The 20,344-nt window shown below is 39.3% G+C and overlaps 1 protein-coding gene across 1 annotated transcript in view; it reads left to right on the top strand.

Annotated features, from left to right (window-relative positions):
• Positions 1–20,344, top strand: part of CFAP61 (cilia and flagella associated protein 61) — a 281,876-nt gene that overhangs the window by 77,827 nt on the left and 183,705 nt on the right. Inside the window, exons 10-13 of the mRNA XM_079124251.1 lie at positions 3,145–3,219; positions 7,458–7,636; positions 9,432–9,471; positions 12,388–12,527. Of these exons, the coding sequence (XP_078980377.1) occupies positions 3,145–3,219; positions 7,458–7,636; positions 9,432–9,471; positions 12,388–12,527 (434 nt within the window). The remainder of the gene's footprint in view (positions 1–3,144; positions 3,220–7,457; positions 7,637–9,431; positions 9,472–12,387; positions 12,528–20,344) is intronic.

The raw sequence follows: 20,344 nt of genomic DNA, 5'->3' as shown, positions 1-20,344 counted from the left end.
CACACTTTCTACATGTTCAAATATGACAGCATGTGCCTTCCTGCCCTGATTGGGCCTAGTAAACTACATAAACATCTGCCACAGCTCCTTGCCAGGCTTTACTGTATTTGCCTGGCCTCAGGAGTAACCCATCCTGGTCCCTTCCTGCTATCAGCATGACTTTAATAGAGCTGTATGTGTGCTGCTGCCACCCATCATGACCTACTGAGGGAGGATAAACCCATACCAAGGGACTCTAGAATCAGCCATGTGATAGTAGAGATAAGATTTGGTGGGAGGGCCGAGGAATTCATTCATCTTTCCATCTCTGCTAATCTCTGACAACTAATGACTTTATAGTAACTAAAAGTACCCACATTTTCTGGGCTCTTGGTCCTGCAGGGCTTCAGTGTGTCTCTTATGCCCTTAGGAGCAAGGTCACTCAGGTCCTTCCTGAGCCTTAGCACTACATCACCTGGATTGTCCTCCCTGATATTTATGTTGTCTCCATGGAAAAATGCATGCCAATATCCCAAATTACATACAAACTCAACTTGTAGCTGGTTGGGTGTCATATTTCAAATGCTGATTTATTTTCCTCATGGAGATCAGAGGTCCACACAAGTGCTGAGAGTACTGCCAAGATCAGCTTGCAACAGTTGTAGCATCATGGGAACAGGAGAGGCTCCTAATGAAGAGAAGATGGGAGATATCCCAGAAGAGGAGACTGGGAACCTTTGAAGATTATATGGCATGAGTGATTGAAGGAAATGAACCTGATAAATAGAATTTAAAATAAGGAGGGGAGGGAAATACATAGAACTTGCACTTCTAGCTAAGATGGAGTAACAAAGGCTGGATTAAATACCCTTCCTGAAACAACCAAAAAGTGGATAAAGTTTATGAAACAACAGTTTTCAAAATACTGTTCTCAGTAACAAAGAACAGTGATGCTTGAATGGCAAAAAAATGAGTCAAGTGAATCCCATGATTGCCCCAGCTTACTGTTTTGAGAGATTTTTCAGGCCATTTCACAGGATAGGAGAAATAATCAAACTTCCTGAAATGAAAAGACAGAACTATTAAGTTCATGGAGACTAAAGTCATTGAAGTTTGAAAGATAGAGTAGCAGAGAGGAGACAGATACATGCACACGCACACGCACACACACACACACACACACACACATACACACACACACACACACACACACACACACAGAGGATACCTCTATCAGCAAGCATGACTTTTGAGTATTCAACTGAGTACCAATTAGAGCACTAGTACTAGTGAAGAAACTACTAAGCCAGACTGAAGAAAGAAATTCCCCCAAAGAATTAGAGTTAACAGTACTCAGTGCTCCTACAAGGCTAGAAACAGTTCCTGCAACTTGAGTTTAAGACAAAGTTCAAGAACATTATCTTGCACCCAACTAAGTGAAATTCAGTATTCAGAATCCAATAAAAAAAAATTCCATGCACTCAAAAAAAGAAAAAAAAAAAAAAAACGTACTATATGGTGCATAAAGTGCCGATAAATTTATCAATTAAGCTAATCCAGATCTGAAACAGATGTTAGAATAGTGGACAAAAACAATAAAACAGTAATTGTAACTTTATTTAACACATGCCAAAAGTTAAAGACATATAAGAGATAAAAAGTTCTACAAATCAATCTTCTAGAGATAAAACTAAAATGTTTACACTGAAAGAAATAATATCAGATTAGACATCATAGAAGAAAAGGTTAGTGAACTTGAGAGAGAAGTGAGATCTTATTTTTTTAAAGATCAATGTATCAGTGAGTTTTGGTACAACTTCCAAGACCTATATCTGTGAAATTGCAATCTATATAGAAGAGAGAGGCTGAGATAGGGAAACTTGATCAAGCAATGAATACCAATGATATAGAGAAAATCTTAAAAGCATCAGGGGTTGGGGGTGAAGGAACAAGTTCAGAACAGAGGAACAAAGAATGATAACAGATTTCTTGTTGGAAACAATGCAAGAAGAAGACAGTGGAGTCTTCTCCTTATCAATTCTAGGGATCAAACCCAAGGCATTGCACGTGCTGGGAACATGCTCTACTACTGAGTTACACTCCTAGCCCTGAAGTTACATCTTAAAATGAACTGTCACCAAGAATTTTATACACAGTAAATACTTTCATTCAAAAATAAAGGTGCAGGGAAAGTGATGTCAGCAAGGTGACTGACTAGAGGTGTTTGGTGCACTTTTTGCTACAAAAAGGGCCAAAACAAAGAATTAAAAAAACGATAACTATTTCACTGGAATGTTTGAGGTAGAGCCTCTGAAGGCAGTGGGGATGGGCCAGACATGTCACAGGACATGGCTCTCTAAAGAAAAGAACTAAGCCACAGCAGCTGTCATCCCATCTCTTATGATCGACCTTGAACCAAGAGTGACTTCATGTATCTGGGAATGTAAGTAAAAGTACAATGCCATGAATACTGGAAGTATTTGATGATAGTTCTCTGCAGCCCTCAAAGGGCCTGAGCCCTGTGTGGGTAGTTACTGGGTTACCAGACCACTGCAATGTCACAGAGAAAGACCCCAGTCATTGCTGGGCCCTCTTCCACCCAGATTCCTATTACAAAGTACAATTTTGAGACCCTACCAATTTGGGGTCCTTTGAAATAGCTGAGCAGCCACCTCCTTCAGCTTGTCTGACCCAGCCCTGTAAATTAGCCTGATGAATCTGCCCATCTCCCATAAACTGAGGAGGCAACTGGGCAGCCTACCCTAAATAGGTCAGCCCACTGAGGCAGTTTTCAAGTTACACAGAAAAATAAGAATAATGGAGTCATAACTAACATCTACAGAGTTAGGAGGTACCTGCATTGTACTAAGAATCTATTCATCCATTACCATTTATCATTTTTGTATCAAGATTCAATATTTTTACCTATCTGTAAGCCCCTCTTTTCTTCTTGCTCTCACTCTCTTATTTTATCCTTCTAAAAGCCTTATGAAATAGATGCTATTTGTCCCCCTTATAAAGATGAGAAAACTGAGGTTCCATAACTTCCCCAGTGTCTCCCAGCCAGTAAGCAATGAAGCCAGACTCTGAAAACTGGTAGCTTGCTCAAGAGCTTCAGCTCCACAGGTGTAATTAACCCTTGTGTTTTATCATTGTCATTTGCAGGAAAAAATCATAGAAAAGGCTGCATCTGGGGAACCTGTATTATCAATCTGCAATGGAAATAATAGTGAAATTCAGGTAGGGTTTGAGCAAGGACCTTTGTGTGCATACAGACTGACCCCCATAAAGTACCCCCACCACCAGTCTTTATATGCCCATTCCTCTCCCAGACCTCCCACCTCTCTCTCCTAGTTTACTCCCATCATGGTCTAGCTCCTATTCTACAAAGCCTCCTCTGGTTAACTCTGACCCTGCAGTGATTAACCTCTTGTCCTATATCCCCTGCACATTTAGGCTAGAAGTAACATTTTTATTCATCATTTGCAACCATTTCAGTAAATGCAGATAATTTTCTCCCTCCCATTGCCAAAAGAGAAAACATTTTGAAGCACAAAAAGATTGTAAAAGTTTTCCATGATTGTATTTGTGATCAGCTCATGCACACACTCAAGAACATACCTATATGTATTATGTATCATTCACATGCATTTCAGGTTCCAGTAACTGCCCCCTTCTATTACAGGTTCAGGTCAAAGCGTTGTAGCATCTTCCTCTAGTGGCTATCCCTGGGGCATTTCACTATCCTTCCCTGACTTTCCTTCACCCTACCCACGTGTTTGCACATGGTCATGTAGCTGCTCCATGTGCTGTCTGTTTTCTGCCAGAAAACTGAAGATTCAGGAAATTGGTAGGGTTCTGTGGACCAGCTCAGGATTTTGACCTTCTCCTAAGGAGATGAGGAAGGTATTGTAGATTTTTTTAGTAGGAGATTGACATGACTGAACATTTCACTTCGCAGTGATGAGCACAATGCAACTTTCCCATTTGCAAGGGTATCCCATTGAAAGACAGATAGACTCTGCATGGGTCAGCCAGTGAATAAGAGAGCAGGGTATGGGGTTCATCAGATCCATGGTACCACTGGGACACATACACTGAGCATTGATCCCAGACATCAGCACTCTGCCAGAGGCCTGACACAGCCAGTCTCCTCTCCAGATTCTGACAATTATGGAGTCCACACGGAAGTCATCTAAGGGTAGAAGTACCACATTCTTATGGCTACAGTGGAATTGGAGAACAAAGCTTAGACCTGGAACACAAATGGGCTTCCCATTTCTACTTAGGTCAGAGTCTATCCCCTTCAAGGATATCTGCAGTGAGGAGAGGACAGCACCTGAATCTGGGAGCAGGATATGCTGCCAGAAAGAGATTGGACTATGCAGGGGCCTGTCTGTTTTCTATAGCCCACTTTAGTGTATACTGCTGGGCCCTGCCCATAGCCCTTTGGTTAATCACTCCTCAGCACTCTGAGGAGAAGGACTGAAAACACCTGGTGCTTTGTTGGTACTGTGCTTACAGCAGATCAATCTCTTTGGGGATTAGCCATCAGTCTATGACCAAAGGAGTTGGAGAATCAACACCCTAGCTCCTTGGCCTCTGAGGTGCAACAGTTCTCAACAGTCTCCCAGAGATCTTTGTGGGACTGAGTCCACAATGGAAACCACTCCTTAAAGCACCTTGGGATCTTGGAGAGAAAATGGCTATATCTGCTACATCCCCATTTTCCCCTCCCGAGGGCACACTAGAGGAAGATGCTACAACGCTTTGACCTGAACCTGTAATAGAAGGGGGCAGTTACCAGCCAGTGGGTCTCCTAGTGTGGGTTCCTCCAATGGTGAATCTTGAGCTAAGGAACTTCAGTCAGTAGCTTGTTTAGGGAGCCATGCCAGGAAATTCTGTGAGGAGGATGGGGGAAGTGAGACAAGGAGAGAAGATTCTTAGGTCAGGGTGTATCCTTGTACCCTGGAGATAGGAAGTGCAGTGCAGGATGACAGTTTTCTCTCCAAGATTCCTAAGAGAGAGGTCATTTTTTCACGGACCCAAACAAGGATGGGGAGGGAGTGTCAGGCTGGTCCCCTGTCCATGCATCAAAGATGCAGGAACCACAAAAGGGCACCGGTAATTGGGTGGACTGACCTCCCATGTTTAGCTACTGCCTCTTCTGTAGAAAAAGAAAAACACACCTAAATGACAGAAAAGGAATATATCCACAAAGACAATAAGACAGAGAGAAATTATTGAAAGATAGGCACTTTCAAAATATTTAGAATTAGGAAAATTGATAGACTTGACCCTGGTTTAGTGCAGCTGAGGAAGGTAAAACTTGAGTCTTTCTGAGAGAAAAAAATGGTGAAAAGTGTGTGAATTCTCCATGGGGCTAAGGACTTGGAGGTTCTTCTGTAGGTGGAGTGAGAAATAAGGCTGAATATGAGGGGTTTACTTGACAGACTGATAAGGAGGAACCGAAACCCCAAATCCCCCGCACCCTCCCTTCACTTAGCTCATCAACAAGACCCCAAGAAAAACAAGGTGACAATTCTCTGGAAAAACTGAGTAGACAGAGCTCCATGTTCAGATTCAGCCTATACTGTATGAGGCTGGTTAATGGTGGAGGACAAAAAGTAGGGAAGGAAATGAAATTCTCCATTTCAAATAGAGGAACCCCCAGTCCCTCCTCCAGCCACATTCTCTGAATGCCAGAAGCCAAGTGTTGGTGTAGGTTTTCTGTTGCTACTGTAACAAATTACCACAAACTGGATAGCACAAAGCAACGCAAATCTATTATCTCATAGTTCAGGAGATCAGAAGTCCAAAATGGGTCTACTATACTAAAATCTAAGTATATGGAGGCATATTCCTTCTGGAGGATCCAGGAAAGAATCTGTCCCCTGACCTTTTGCATTCCTTGTCCTATGGTCCCTTCTCCTATCTCCAGAGCCATCAGCAGAGAATCTCTTGTTCTTTCTCTGACTCTGACTCCCCTGCCTCCCCATTATAAGGGTAACCCAGGATAATCTCCTCATTTCAAAATCCTTAATTAAATGCATCTGCAAAGTCCCTTTGCCCTATAAAGAAACATACTAATAGGTTCTGAAGGTCAGGACATGCACACTTTTGAGGACCATTGTTCTCCCTACCACAGTCCCTTATGCAAGGAGATTAGAGAACTTAATTCCCTGCAAAAACAGACAGGCCCAGATAATGTCATGGAGGTGCGCCTCACCACCCTGCCAAATATTTGCCTCCTAAGCATTGTTGTTTTTATGAAGCTAGAATGTGCTCCAGTGATAAAAGGGCCTAAACAATGAAAAATAGGCCAAGGAAAAGAGCTAGAGATTAAAGAACAGCAATTGCAAAACACAAACTAACTAACCAAATAAATAACCAAACAAAAATAAAAAATGCAAGAGGCCAGTACAGCAACAAGTCCAGATTAGAAGAGGGGAAGAGAAAAAAAAGTTTGTAGAATATTTCAACTTCCTGATTACTTGGAAAATAATGTTTACCAACACTTGACCAATCTGATAAGGCATATGCAAAAAAATCAGAAAACCAAGCAAATAAAAATGAATAACACAAATGAGAATGTTGTTCAGAGATAGCAACAATTCTGGCATGTTCATAATAATTCAAAGACTTACTGGTTTAACTATGAATTGTGAGGTAATTATAATGGGGAGATAGAGTGTGTGGTAGAGGGTAATATAAAATGTTAGATAAAACTACTACCTCAATATCCAATAGAAAATTTCAAAAGTTGATGAATTAAGAAATAGAACATAAGCATATTATTTAGAAATAAATAAACATGAAAAAGTTGAAAATGCTAGCTAATGGGGAAGGTGAATTATGGGGACAGGAGACTAAGGATTTTCATTACAAATTTTTAGTGTTAATTTTAATTTTGACTACGTGCATGTGTTACTATGATTTAAAAGAACTCCAGAAGGACCTCAGAATGAATTGTGCTCCTCTGGGTTGCAACACTTGAGCTGCTTTAAAATCACCTGGACATACTCAATGCTAACTTTCTAGGTGACCGTAGTCAATTGGATCTTCCTGAGCTTTATAACGCCACCACACTTCCTCCAGCACTGCCTGAGCAGTCCCAAGGTCTACAAATTCCCAATGAAAACAACTTGGGGACAGAGTTGTTTTGCTTATGGGATTAATATCAATATAGTACCGCCATGCTCTAATCTCTACCCTATGGTACAGATAAAATATGGACCCGTATCAAAGGTCAAATGGAAGCACGTATTTTCTGACCTTCATGTGAGGTCTTGCTTTAATCATTTTATGAACTTTGGATCTCATTAAAAGTGGCTTAAAAGTAGGCCTGGCCCTGTTTCAGGGTGAGTCTGTCACATCTGCCCTAGGAACAGTGTAATAGAGACAAGGCAACCATTAACTCATTCGGTTGCAGGAAGTGAATAGGATTTTTACTGGTTCTTCCTTTCTCCTTGCTCCAGGAGGTAGAAAAGCTCAGCAGGGCTTCCATTGTTGATGGGGAGGAGCACTATATCAGCAGTGGGAGCTCCACATCCGTCTCCCTACGTGAGGAGCCCAGTTACTTCCACCCCATCTATGCAGGAGAGTCGGATGCCTTTTGTATTCAGCTATTTTGTATTGATGAGAAATATGAAGCAAGGCAAGTACTGAACTTCCAGTTGTCTGTTACAATAAGAACTTAGGACATTGGTGGTCCAACATTTTAATCTTACAAAGTCCATAGTTTCCAAAGCTGATCCCACATCCTAATCTCCTGGAGAATTAAAAGCAAAAAACAAAACAAAACAAAACAAAAGAACAAACTGATTCTGGTCTCCATCTGAGTACTCTCATCCATAAAATTTGGGTTAAGGCTTACAGATGTGGGCAAGAAAATTGGCCAGGTCTGGCCTACCTGCATCACAGTAGGGGATGAGGAAAGTTATCACTACCTTGTAACCACTTGCTCCTCCTATTCTTTAAAATTTGCATTTCTGGGAGATTATGGATTCTGACTGCTGCTTGTCTGGAGTCTTTTGGTTGCAAGTAAAAGAAAATCCAATTCAAACTATGTTTGGGGGAAAAATGGAATAACTGTCTCACATAACTAAGGATAAATCCAGTGGTAGAACTAATTTAAAATAAGGCTTGGGTCAACTTTCTTTCTCTACCTCTTTGCCCTGGTTGCCTGCTTTTGGCTACAGAGGGGTATTCCCATCCCAGGGCCAAGATAGCTGATAGTCTCGTGTCTACGTAAATATCTAGTGAGAGGAACATACTGACTTGGGCTCAGCTTTCTAGCCAAAGTCCCATGAGGACCAACTGGACTCTGGCTCATTCCTGAACCAATGACTGTGACCGGACCATGATTCAAATTGGGCTTGCCTCATGCCCAATCTGGGGTTCAAGACTCACCCAAATCTGAGACCTGAGAGTGGGATAAGTAGAGCAGCCGGTAATCCAGAGAAGTTACAGAAAGCTTAGAAGCTGCTGGTCCCAGGCAGATGGAGCCCAGTTGTCATCCAGACTACTTGGTCACCTCAATTCCCACCCTTCAGAGCCCCATGTCCTCAGTGCTTGCTGTCTGCCCTCATTTGGATATGAACCATTGCCCTCAAGGCCCAAATTCCAGTTCCTTAGGCACATCACCTATTTCACCTTGTGTCCACAGAACAATCTTGAAGAGGAAAAGATTGGCCCACTTTGATAGAGAAGAGGGTTCTGGAGTGTCTTTTGGATGACCAAGAACAGTGCTAGCCATTTCTTCTTAAAGAATGTATTTAAATGTATTCCCAATTTTCCACTTCCTGTAGAACCATGTTTTACCTCAAATTTTCAGCTTCCATGGAGGTCTCAGAGTGTGAAAAAAGAAATCTTTTTATTCTAATTATGTGGTAGATAATCTAAAAAGCCTATAAAGTCCTTTGAGATTTGTTGTTTTATGTTCATTTTCCCCTGTGCAATTAATTATGATTGTGCCTAGATGTAATTTTAGGATTTTTAAACATTCTAAATCCATCTTTAATGGATTTAAAACCCATTATGGGTTGCCTATGAATATACATATTCAGCTGGTCAGAAAATCTTTTGTATATAAGAGATAAAAAGATCAGAATAACCTATACTACACTCATATCTCTTCCCAGCTCTTCCAAAAAGAAAGTGAAGTATCATGTTCATAGAAAAATTATCTTCATAGGTTTTTCAGATGAACAGAGATTATTAATTGCTATTAATTTTCAGATCTTTAGATTCAAAAAAATACTTTTTTACTGACATATGAAGCTCATGACTCTTGCAATTGATTAATGTTCAGCTAGAGACAGATTCTGACTAGTGGTTGAATAATTGCTACTTGAGGAGGAAAGAGCCATAAATCTCTCTAAACAGTCTGTGATTCTGCAATTCTGCATTCCCTTGCAGTCCAGTGACAATGTGTACTGTCTTGTTTACAGGTCGTTGGATTTTATGAATTTTGTTTTCAGTCTTTTTCCTGTAAGTACATGCTGAATTTTGAGTAATTGGTTTTGTAGGTTAGACAAGTCATAGAAAAATAAAATTCATATTTATTGTGCAGGCATCTAAAATGCTACGAATGTTGAGATATAAACTGCATCTGTGTCCTGAGAATAAGGTCAAGGGCATGACATAAACTTCTAAGAATTGAAAATATTGTCCTTTTCAATAGTTCTTCAGACATGCTATTTTAACAGTCTTCTTCCAATGCATAATTTCTTTAAGAGAAAGTTTAACCAGTGCTTTATTAGAGTCAAATCAGTCACCATAAGCACATGAAAATGTCAGAAATTCCACTAATGTGAGTTACATTGTTGTATTATTTTATAGCTGACATTGGCATAAAGTATTCTAAAATCATCATATTCCTTTTTGGTGGATAGGAAAGTGGAAACTTGTGATTGATTTTCAGATTGACATTTCTTTCTCTACTAGTTTCTTGGTCCTGAGTCAGTGCCTGGTATGTAAAAGGGGCTCAACCCACATTGGTGAATGAATTTCATGGCCAACATCTAAGTGCAAATGGAATACTTCATACTTTGAGGAGCCACTTCCTCCATTCTTGTTTCACTGTGCCCAGGTGTGGAGGTCCTAACCAACTTCTTATCATTTTATTGAAGGGAAGAAAGTGGAGAAGGAAGACAATTGAGGGAAAAGATGTTTTTTTTTATATAGACTTTTCCCATAGCTGGCCTAACAGTTAAGTAAAGTCAACAAATGTATTTCTTCAATTGGCTAATTTCAAGCAAAATCTCTATTGTTTTATTTTTCCTTGCTATTCTTTATACTGAGGGAAAAAACACATGGTTTAATTATGTTGCCTACACACCATATGATCTTAGGTTTTATTTTCTCATTTCTTAAATATGATGAAACTTTATAATAGGGCAATATATCCTCCACTGTAATTTCTTTGAATTATTGTTAAGGCATTTTCAAAACTCATAAAAACCATGTAGATTATCCACAAATAGAATTTACAAAACAAGTTTCCTTCAAAGATGCCTCAAAGAAATCTCACTAAGTTTATTCCTATTTTAAAGTTCATGTAAAGGCAAATCTTCAGCATTTTACAAGTAATACTGTGTTTTAAAAAGGTAGGAAAGCTGTTTGCATTTTAATTCTATGTGATTTTGGGATGCGAGGAACAGGACCATTACTTCATCCATAATCTTTCAAATCCAAGTCAAAGGAACTCATTATAATCAGTCTCTAACTCCCCAAAGAAATTCACTGAGGCTTGGCACCAGGTCCTTATTTTCAACCTAAGTATTTCAGCAACTCAACTCTAAAGTTTCCCAAAAGGAGCTGTGTTATTTTGCTAGAAAGAAATAAGATAAGGTCAAATAATGATTCGCTCCTTTGGGTTGCAACAAATGTCCCGAGGGTTTTGGATTAGCACAAGTAATGCCTTCACAGGGTTCAAGGGGAGGCGAGATCCCAAAGGGACAAATTAGCTCTGGGAAGAGCAGGTTGCTTCTGCAGGGACCTGGCAGAGGATCAAGTGGCTGCAAGGAACACAGGCAGCCTCAAGCAGCACCATCCATAGACACTGAATGTGAATCACATCAGTGATTCTGAATGTTCCAGCAGCCACATGTACAAAAAGTGAAAAGGATCAGATGAAACCCATGTTAATAGTGTATTTCGTCTAACTCAGTATAGCCCATACTTAATCATTTCAGCATGTAATCAATATGAAAAATTATTAATGAGCTATTTTACATTCCTTTTCTCATAAGTCTTTGAAATCCAATGTATTTTATATTATAGCACATCTCAATACAAGTAATGATTTTTCATCAGAAAAACTTGATCTGTATTTAGATCTCATAAGATTCATTGGTGGATGATGTTTTAGCTTTGTGTCACTGTGACCAAAATTCCTCACAAGAACAACTTAGAGGAGGAAAAGTTTATTTTGGCTCACAGTTTCAGAGGTTCATTCCATAGGCAGATTCTTTGGCTCTGAACCCAAGGTGAGGCAGAAGGGCCCAGCAGAGGAAAGCTGCTCAGTGCTCAGCTCATGACAAAAAGGAAGCAGGAGGGGTCCAGGGAGAGAGCACTTCAGGAAGAACTATCTATTCTTCCAGGGTACAACTCTAGTGACCCACCATCTCTGGCCACACCCCACCTGCCTACTGTCCATTCAAACTAGGATGGGCTGATTAGGTCACAGCTCTCATAATCCAATCATTTAACTTCTGACTACTCCTGCATTAACAGAAGCCTTTGGGGGACATCTCATATCCCAACCATAACAGATGAGGAAATTGACATAACTCAAGTTGGGATAAGTAGATACACATGACCCAAGCATACGTAAAACTGTTGTAATAATCAAAATTGAGCACCCATGTTTAAATTTAAATTTAAACCCTTGAATCTTCACTAAAATGGATCATGTCATGATAAAAGACACACACATTCGCTTATAGGTAATCATAGGATTTTAGAGCTGGGAAAGGCCTGCTGTACCACCCCGTCATCTCAGAGGAGTGGATCAGGCTAAGTGGTGAGGTCACTTAGTAAGGACCAGGTCTTTGCAAGGACATCAGTGTGTCTTGTTTACTCAGTGATACAAGTGAATCCACAAGATCTAATGGTCTTGGTTTAAAAGTCTGCTTCTGTAAGAGCCATGCCAACAAATGTCATTGTTCATAATATTCATTCATTCAGGTTTCATTTAGACTTGTGAATATTTTCTCCATATTCTTGTAGTTGCTTGTCTCCATGAACGTTATGTGATTACTTTCCAAATTATAGGAAAGTGTGAGTATCTTCTCCTAAATGTATTTTGCTTCTATTTTCCTTAGTGTTTTAGAACAGGAATCTGTTATCATTAATAAAGGATGTTTGATGCTTTCCATGTGTCCTGGTTTTTGATCATGTTAGGACAAGAACTTCTGCCTCATTTCTCTGCCACATCTCACCCCTGAGTTTGTCCTCATCCAGAACTTTGTGAAGATCATCCCCTACAACAACTGTACCATTGAACATGATCTCTATGTCTTCCATCGGGCTGGACTGCTGAAGTAAGTGGACACACTCTTGTCCAAAGGATAGTCCACAAAATTAAAAAGAGAAAGGAAGCAGGAACTCCCTGCTATTTAAACTTAGTTACTTTGTTTTAAAGATTATCTTTTATTAGTAGAAAACATAATCAAATTATTTTAATTAATGCATTTAGGGCAAGAGTAATTACTGAGCAGAGATTTGTCCTGTCAGATATTAAAACATAGTGTAGCTCTACAATAATCAAAACAATGCCATGTTGATGGATTCTACAGTTGGGACAAAATGCACAAGACAGAATCCAACCATGGACCCAACATAGTAAGAATTTAGTTTATAAATGTGTATGTGTGGATATATGCATACATTTGTGATAAAGTATGTGTACCAACAATGGGAAAAGGAAGGATTATTCTGTAGATGGTAGGACAAAATCAAGATGGAAATATTTTTCAAATTCTAAGGTAAAATAGATTCTCTAGCAACTGAAGAGTTAAGTGAAATAATGAAAACACACACAAAAGAAAGAAAAAGAAAATATGTCCATAGGGCTAAGATATGTGCCAGGATCTTGAAATATAAAATGGTGAACAACACCCAGATATGGTCCCTGCCTTTTCAAAACTTATATAAACATACAGGTTCATGTAAAGCTACAGCTGTGAGGGGCATAATTCAGTGTAACTCAGTGGTAGAGCATGTGCTTAGCATGTGAGGTCCTGGGTGTGATCTGCAGCAACCTCCACCCTTAACCCTGCAAAAAAAAAAAAAAAAAAAAAAAAAAAAAGAAAAGAAAAGGAAAGAAAGAAAGAAAGAAAGAAAGAAGGAAGGAAAGAAAGAAAGAAACAATCAAATTTGTTCTTTTTTTTTTTAACTATATAAAGTTTTGTGAATCACCCTAATTTAATTAAAATGCAATTGAGCAATGAAGATATTTTTTAGGCTGGCTCAGAGAACCCTGGCCACATTCTAGCCCATGGAAAAGGGTATGTAGAGAAATGGACAGAATGTCCTTTCCTCGTGAGGAACATACATCCCTTCTGTTCACATTCTGAAGTCAGGAACTTGGTTACATGGCCCTACCTTGTGACTGGGAGATATGTTCCTAGTCAGTTATTTGTGCCCAGTAAAAACATTGTTGATTTTGTTATCAAAAGGAGACAGTAAAAAGATACTATGGGGCCACTACATCTAGTTTTTTATCTTGTGTAAGTATGAAAGTTCTTGAAAGGTACCCAGGATTCTATTTACTTTACATGCCTGTGGGAAGCAGGACTAGGAGGATGTGGTGAAGACGATGACTTATTTTTGCTGTATTTGTATCTGTCCTGTTTGATTTGTTTTTACTTCAATTAATAAACCTTAATTTTTTAGAGGATCACAACAAAATTTAGCACAAAATCCAGTTTCCCACATAACCCTCCCCAAACCCCCACATGGACTCTCTGACATCATTAACATCCAGCACCAGAATGGTACATTTGTTACAATTGGAGAACCAACCTTGATAGGTCATTATCAACTCAAGTCCATAGTTTATGTTAGGGCTCCTTCTTCATGTTGGACATTCTATGGATTTGGACAAATGTATAATGAAATGTATAATGACAACATTATAATATCATACAGAAACATTTCACTGCCCTAAAAATCTGTACTGTCTGTTCATCCCTCCTTCCCCTCTGGCAACCACTGAGCTTTTTACTGTCTTCATAGCTTTGCTTTTTCCAGAATGTCTTGTAGTTGGAATCATGCAGTATGTAACCTTGTCCTATTGGCTTCTTTCACTTAGTAATATGCATTTAAGGTTCCTCTTGGTTTGCCCAATAATCTATATTGCTAATAAGTACTCAGGTTGACTTTTATGCACATTACAGATTGAGAAGCACTGCAGATGCTTCTGCTTTTATGAATTATTATTCAGTAGTAAAGAATTATGATTCTGTCTTCCAGATGCAGATTTTCTATAACTATGTAAGCCATACCTACTTTTAAACTTATCTGGTAATTTTTTAGCACTGTCAAGTGATTTGATCCCTTGTATACTGTATAAATAAATCCTTGAACTAAATTTTATATGAATATATGGGCTATAATAATCTCATTATATTATATATAATTATAATATTTGTATGTATTATGTATGTTAGTTACATATGTAACTATATTATTATATAGTTTATCACATATTCTAAGCAGTGCTGCTCATTTCCCTTACCTGCTTCTAGCTTCTTGTTCTCTGTTTTCCCCTTTTCTCATGTTTTTCTAAAACCATCTTGTGAAATTTCACGATTTAGGCTAACTGGGAGAATGCTTTCAGTTGGCAATAAAGAAACTCCAACTCAAAATGGCTTCCACCACAGGGCATTTATCGGCTCACATGGGTGACAGGTCTGGAGATAGGCAGGGCTTTAAGGTTTGTATGGTAAGAGCCTTTGTTTCTTTCCTCTCTTCCACTCTGCCCTCTCCTTTGTCAGCTCCATCCTGAAATTGGCTCTAATCACATTGGCAAAATGGCTGCTGTATTCCGGGCTGACATCCATGCAGCACTGCAGGGGAGAGATGCTGGCTGATGGTATGTGCTTTCTTTCCCTGAGGTCCCCAGAAACCCCATCATTTGTCCAATAAAATATACAACATTGACTGCTTATGTGTTCCAGCTCTATTCCAGGTGCTGGTGAATCAGAAGTGACCCAAACAGACAGAAATCCTTGTCCTCATGGGGTCTATATTCTATCCAGCTAGAGGAGAAAGACATGAATAAAGACATGAAATAGTTAGTATGTAAGTAATGAGCGCAGGGTGCACAGGAGGTGGTGGCCTTGAGCAAAGACCTGAGGCAGATAAGGCGGAAGCCACATGGTCAGGGCAAGGGCACGGTCCTCCATACCTACTCTTTTTATGCCATAGTTTAAAAATATATCATGTTGTTCCATTTTTTGCTTCACTTCTCTTGACATTTGGGATGAATTGTTCCTGCTCTTAAGTTTGGTTACTTTAAATTTCATGACCTCGTGTTCTGGTCTCCCACCTAATTTCCTCTTCCTTCCCTTGGGAAATTATATTTGTGTCTGTCACCTGCCCTCTGGCCATGCTGGAGAGCACCAGTACAAATAATTCATTCAATTGCTAGTGATGGCTCCCTCTTCTGTCAACAAATCCTGCACCCAGGTTCCCTCTCATTTTAAGTAGTGACTCTTGGTCTTTAAGATGAGAACACCTCCTAACATTACGCTAACTTTGAAATTAAGTATAGATAAATTAAATGTTTTCTTTTTAGCACTTTCACTTTATATAGTAATCTCTAGAATGTTTCCAAACTTAATATAGGGTTTGTATGTGGCTTACAGGGTTTGTATGTTGTTTACTCTATTTTCCCTGCTTGCCCTGTCTTCACCTTCCCTCTTGCTTTTTCTTCTTCCGATTATTCCTTAGTGGAGGATGCATTTGGGTGAACCGGCTGCCCATTCCATATTGCTGCCCTTCCAAACTATGCTTTTCTGAAATCTGACATTTTTTATTTGGGAGAATATGTTTCAGACCTATTTATCCAACTAATATTTATTGTGCTAGAAATTATTTTCTGTAAGTAAATACTGCTGAGTTAGATCAATTGGAACCAATTGTCAACTCTGCTTAGTAAACAATGAATCAAAATGCAGTCTGTAAATAAATAAATAATTTAAAAAAATAAATTTAACCTTAAACAAACAAACGAAACGCCCTCAAACAGTGGACCTTTGTTTAAATGATTCCTCCCTTTAATGTGTTTTTTTATTTGCTCTCTGTGAGTGACTCACTCATACCTGGTTGCTGTTCTTTCTACGAAGCCACCATTGTACCTGTTTCAGGCCCATGTTTTTATGGAGAGTATTTTAGTGATACCAATCCTTTGCTCTTCTGCTCCCAATCAGTCTTTTGGAACAGCTTTCAGTAGAAACTTTACCTTTTGTTTTGTGGTGGTTGTTGTTTGGTTTTTGTTTTTGTGAGGAGTATTTTGGGCACTTTTGTTTTTGATTTAAAATGAAATGGTAATGACTATAGAATTACTTTATGATTCTATTACATAGTTTGCTCCATTGGAATTCAAAAAGATTCAGATCACATTTTCTTTTTTCCATCATTGTATCTTCATTTACTGGCTCAAAGAAATGGCCCATTTTTCTGCAAGACTGAATGACTACATACACATATAAACAACTTGTAGATGTCTAAAAATTTTTATTCATTCAATTTGGGATTAAAAGTTAAGTAGTGATTTTTTTCTTTCTACTTTCACATATGATTTTCTATTTTGTTCAGTTGATTAAATACTATAGATTCTGACATTGGAGGCCAGGCTCAGAGCAAAACAGGAAAAGAAGAAAACATCTTGCTGTGAAGCAGGTGACCAAGGCTATAAACTTTTACAATCTAAGAAAAGACCAGTGGTCAAAGATGTCATCATTTCTTCATGGAGAGGGGACACTTTTGACAACTTTTGGGTATTTGAGTACATCAGTGAGAGAAAATATGAGAGCAGTGACCTGGGAGGTAAAGGCTGATCAGGAAGATGAAAGTTACCGAGGAGGTGAAAGTGATCTAGGAGATGGAGGTGATCTGGGGAGGTGAAGGTGACCAGGGGAAGTGAACTTGATCTGGAGAGAGGAAGGTGATCAGTGGAGATGAAGGTGACCAGGGGAGGTGAAGGGTTAGAAAAAAAGAATCCTTCCTGCATCTGGTGACAGGAGAAAGCCAGGTGGATAGATAAAGAAAACCACAGCAAATCTCCCTTGCTGATCCAAGATGATTTAGACCCATGCCTGAACCCTTGAGAAAAGAATGGCTAAACCAGCCTGCTTACTGAGTGCTAGTTGCTTCTGGAAGGTCAGGCAAGGTGATACACAGAGCAGAGGGAAGTGAGTGTGTTCTCCTTCCTGGTTACATGTGATGGGACAGAAAGAAGGGCCCATCAACATGGTTATAGCAGAAGAAGAAAGATTATGAAAAACTTATATGAAGTCTGTGGAGAGATTCAATTAGGGTCACATTTAAATACATCCAATGAGACACCATCCTTGGCAATCTTTCCAGTCCTAAGTCAATGTGCAGACAGCAAAGTGGACCTTGTGTTTTGAATTTTTATTTAGTAGATTCAAAGTTCATCTTGCAGAAAGTCTTAGTCCCAATTTATAGGCCCTCAATGAATATTCTGACTCTGATTTATCTGACACTATGGCAAGAAATGAAGACAGCTATTTGATTTAACAATTAACTATCTCCTTTTCACGTGTACATGACATCATGTATATTTTAAAATCAATTGCATTCTAAGTAAGGATTGCATTGGGTGAGAATAAAACACTAACATCTTTACAGATTTGTTTTGAAGTCATTTTATTCTATTTATTTAATTTGGGGGATATCTGGGATTGAACCCAGGGGTGCTTAACCACTGAGCAACATGCCCAGCCCTTTTTATTTTTTATTTTGAGACGGAGTCTCAATATGTTTCTGAGGGTAGCCTCAAACTTGCAATCCTCCTGCCTCAGCCTCCCAAGTTGCTGGGATTACAGGCAGGTGCCATTGTGCCCAGCAGTCATTTTATTTTTCAAGGAGCTTTCTATAGCTAAAACATAAAGGTCTCTGTAACTCCTGCTCCATTTTTAACTTCGTATACTTGATGTAAATCTTAGGGGATTTCAGAATTGCTTCTCAGAATATGGCTCTGGAATCAATAGAAGGCCAGCCCCACAGGGCAGGAATTGTGGCAGGTCCTGTTCCCTGATGAATCTGTAGCATACAGGCACACTGGGGATGTGAAATAAACATTTGCAACTGAATGGATGAATGAACCATTCTTAATGACATTTTAATAGCTGAATTTTACAGAAGTACATTTTTATAGAAAATCTATCTCTGATGCACATTCATTCTTCACTTTTTCTAGAAGTTCCTGTCAGTTGCTGTATATAAGCAATTAGGGCACATACCTGTTGCCACATTTGTTTTCATCTCATTCCAGTTCTCATTCCAACTGCTGTTCCTAGCACAAGAGGCAGAACCAGCCGCCCTGCCTCAGAGCCTGTAGTGAAAGGGTCACCTGTAGATTAAACCTGCATTCTGCCTTTTGAGCTGATTTAGAAACTTGGAAAAATAGATCTCATAAGCAAATGCAGGCATTTGAAGAGGCCTGTCTGGTAAAAATAACATGTGATCACATGTACAGTTTAAAATTCTCTCATAGCCACATTGATTTTTAAAAGTGGGTAAAATAAATTATTTATTATTTAACCCATTATAGCTAACATTTTATTTAAACATGTAATCAGTATACAAAAGGATTAATGATATGTTTTACATTCTTTCCTTGTACCGCGTCATCAAAACTCAGTTGTTAGTTTTTCCTTACAGCACATCTGAATTCTCAGCAGCCAGGTTTCTAGTGCTCACTAGCCATCTGTGGCGAGGGGTTCTACACTGGATAGTGCAGCTCTCGAATAAGACACGAACATATTGCCATTGCCCGTTCTTCCTCCTGAAATTCTAGGAACCAGTGAAAACTCTCAAGCGTTGGCAGATAGAAATAACACGCATGAGAGCTGCACAATGTAATGCAAAATAGGTGTGTCTCCTAATCAACAGTAGATGTTTATGGAGAAATGACTGAAATGATGTTTGTGTTTTTGTGGCACTTGACAGGGAAACAGCCCTGTGTCCCACTGAACAGCTAGTCATCTCTACAGTAGGCTGGAAAGAGCCCTGGCTTTCAGAGTGTACCCTAACGTGATCTAAGCTTTGAGCCTCGCTGGGGGAAGACATTCACATGCTCATTCATTTACCTGGCTCACAGAACACTTAGTAATTCAATTGTAACACTAAGCACAAACAAGTAATAAGCTATCTGACTTCTCTATGTAAGCTGCATAATCCATTCACTTAACAGCCATTCATTGAGCATCTACTATGTGCCAGGTATTGTTCTAGCCACAGGGTTGCAGCAGGGGGCAAATAGATCAACATTCCTATCTCCATGAAGGTTTATTCTAATGGGAAGGAACAACGGGTGGGGAAAAAAGTTAGGAAGTTCATAGAAAAAAATGGAATGAAGAATGGGGATGGGAGAGTCAGGGTTTCCAGATTTTAAATCAGGGAATCAGGGTCAGGGATGATATCATTGAGAGGGTGAAGTTGGCACAAGGCTGGTAGATCTGTTGGGGTAAGGAGTGGGGAATTCAGGAGAGAACCGAGGAGGGAGCATGTCAAGTGTGTTTAAGGAAAACCTTAGTGATGTGTGATGTAGAGCAGGGAAAGCAAGAAGCCAAGGATTTGGAGATGAATCAGAGAGAGAAAAGATCTCAGAGTCCCCAGAGCAAAGGAGTAAGGGAGGGGGCTATAGTCGGGGGGCTCTCAGTCACTGGATGACTTTGGCTTTCGCTGGGAGAACACAATGGGAAGGAGCTGGGATTAAAAATGATATTTCTATTTTTCACAAAGATTTAAATGGAATTTGGCATTTCCTTCCACTGTAAAAGTAAGCAACAAACTACCATAGTGTTAGTAGTACCTGCCCCTTTCTCCTCCATGGAAACCACTGGTATCTTCCCATTACATTACAGTTTGTTGATATCTACATCTGCCACTTATTACTTATGCTCATCAATGCAGCAAAATTAAGGTAGTTATTAGACCACTGCTGAATCATATTTGTTTCATATGTTGTAATCCTGTGTCTTATTTTATGCATTTGAAAACACTATTCTGAGAGGATCCATAAAAGAGGCTAGAAACACTTCTCTTACTGGGATTTGAGTAGAAAGGTCATATATCTAACTTAACATTTTATAAACATCACTCT

This window comes from Sciurus vulgaris (genome assembly GCF_902686455.1).
Source record: "Sciurus vulgaris genome assembly, chromosome: 2".
In the NCBI taxonomy this organism is placed as follows: Eukaryota; Metazoa; Chordata; class Mammalia; order Rodentia; family Sciuridae; genus Sciurus; species Sciurus vulgaris.
Note: the sequence above shows the minus strand (reverse complement) of the source record. Positions and strands in the feature narration are given on the sequence as shown.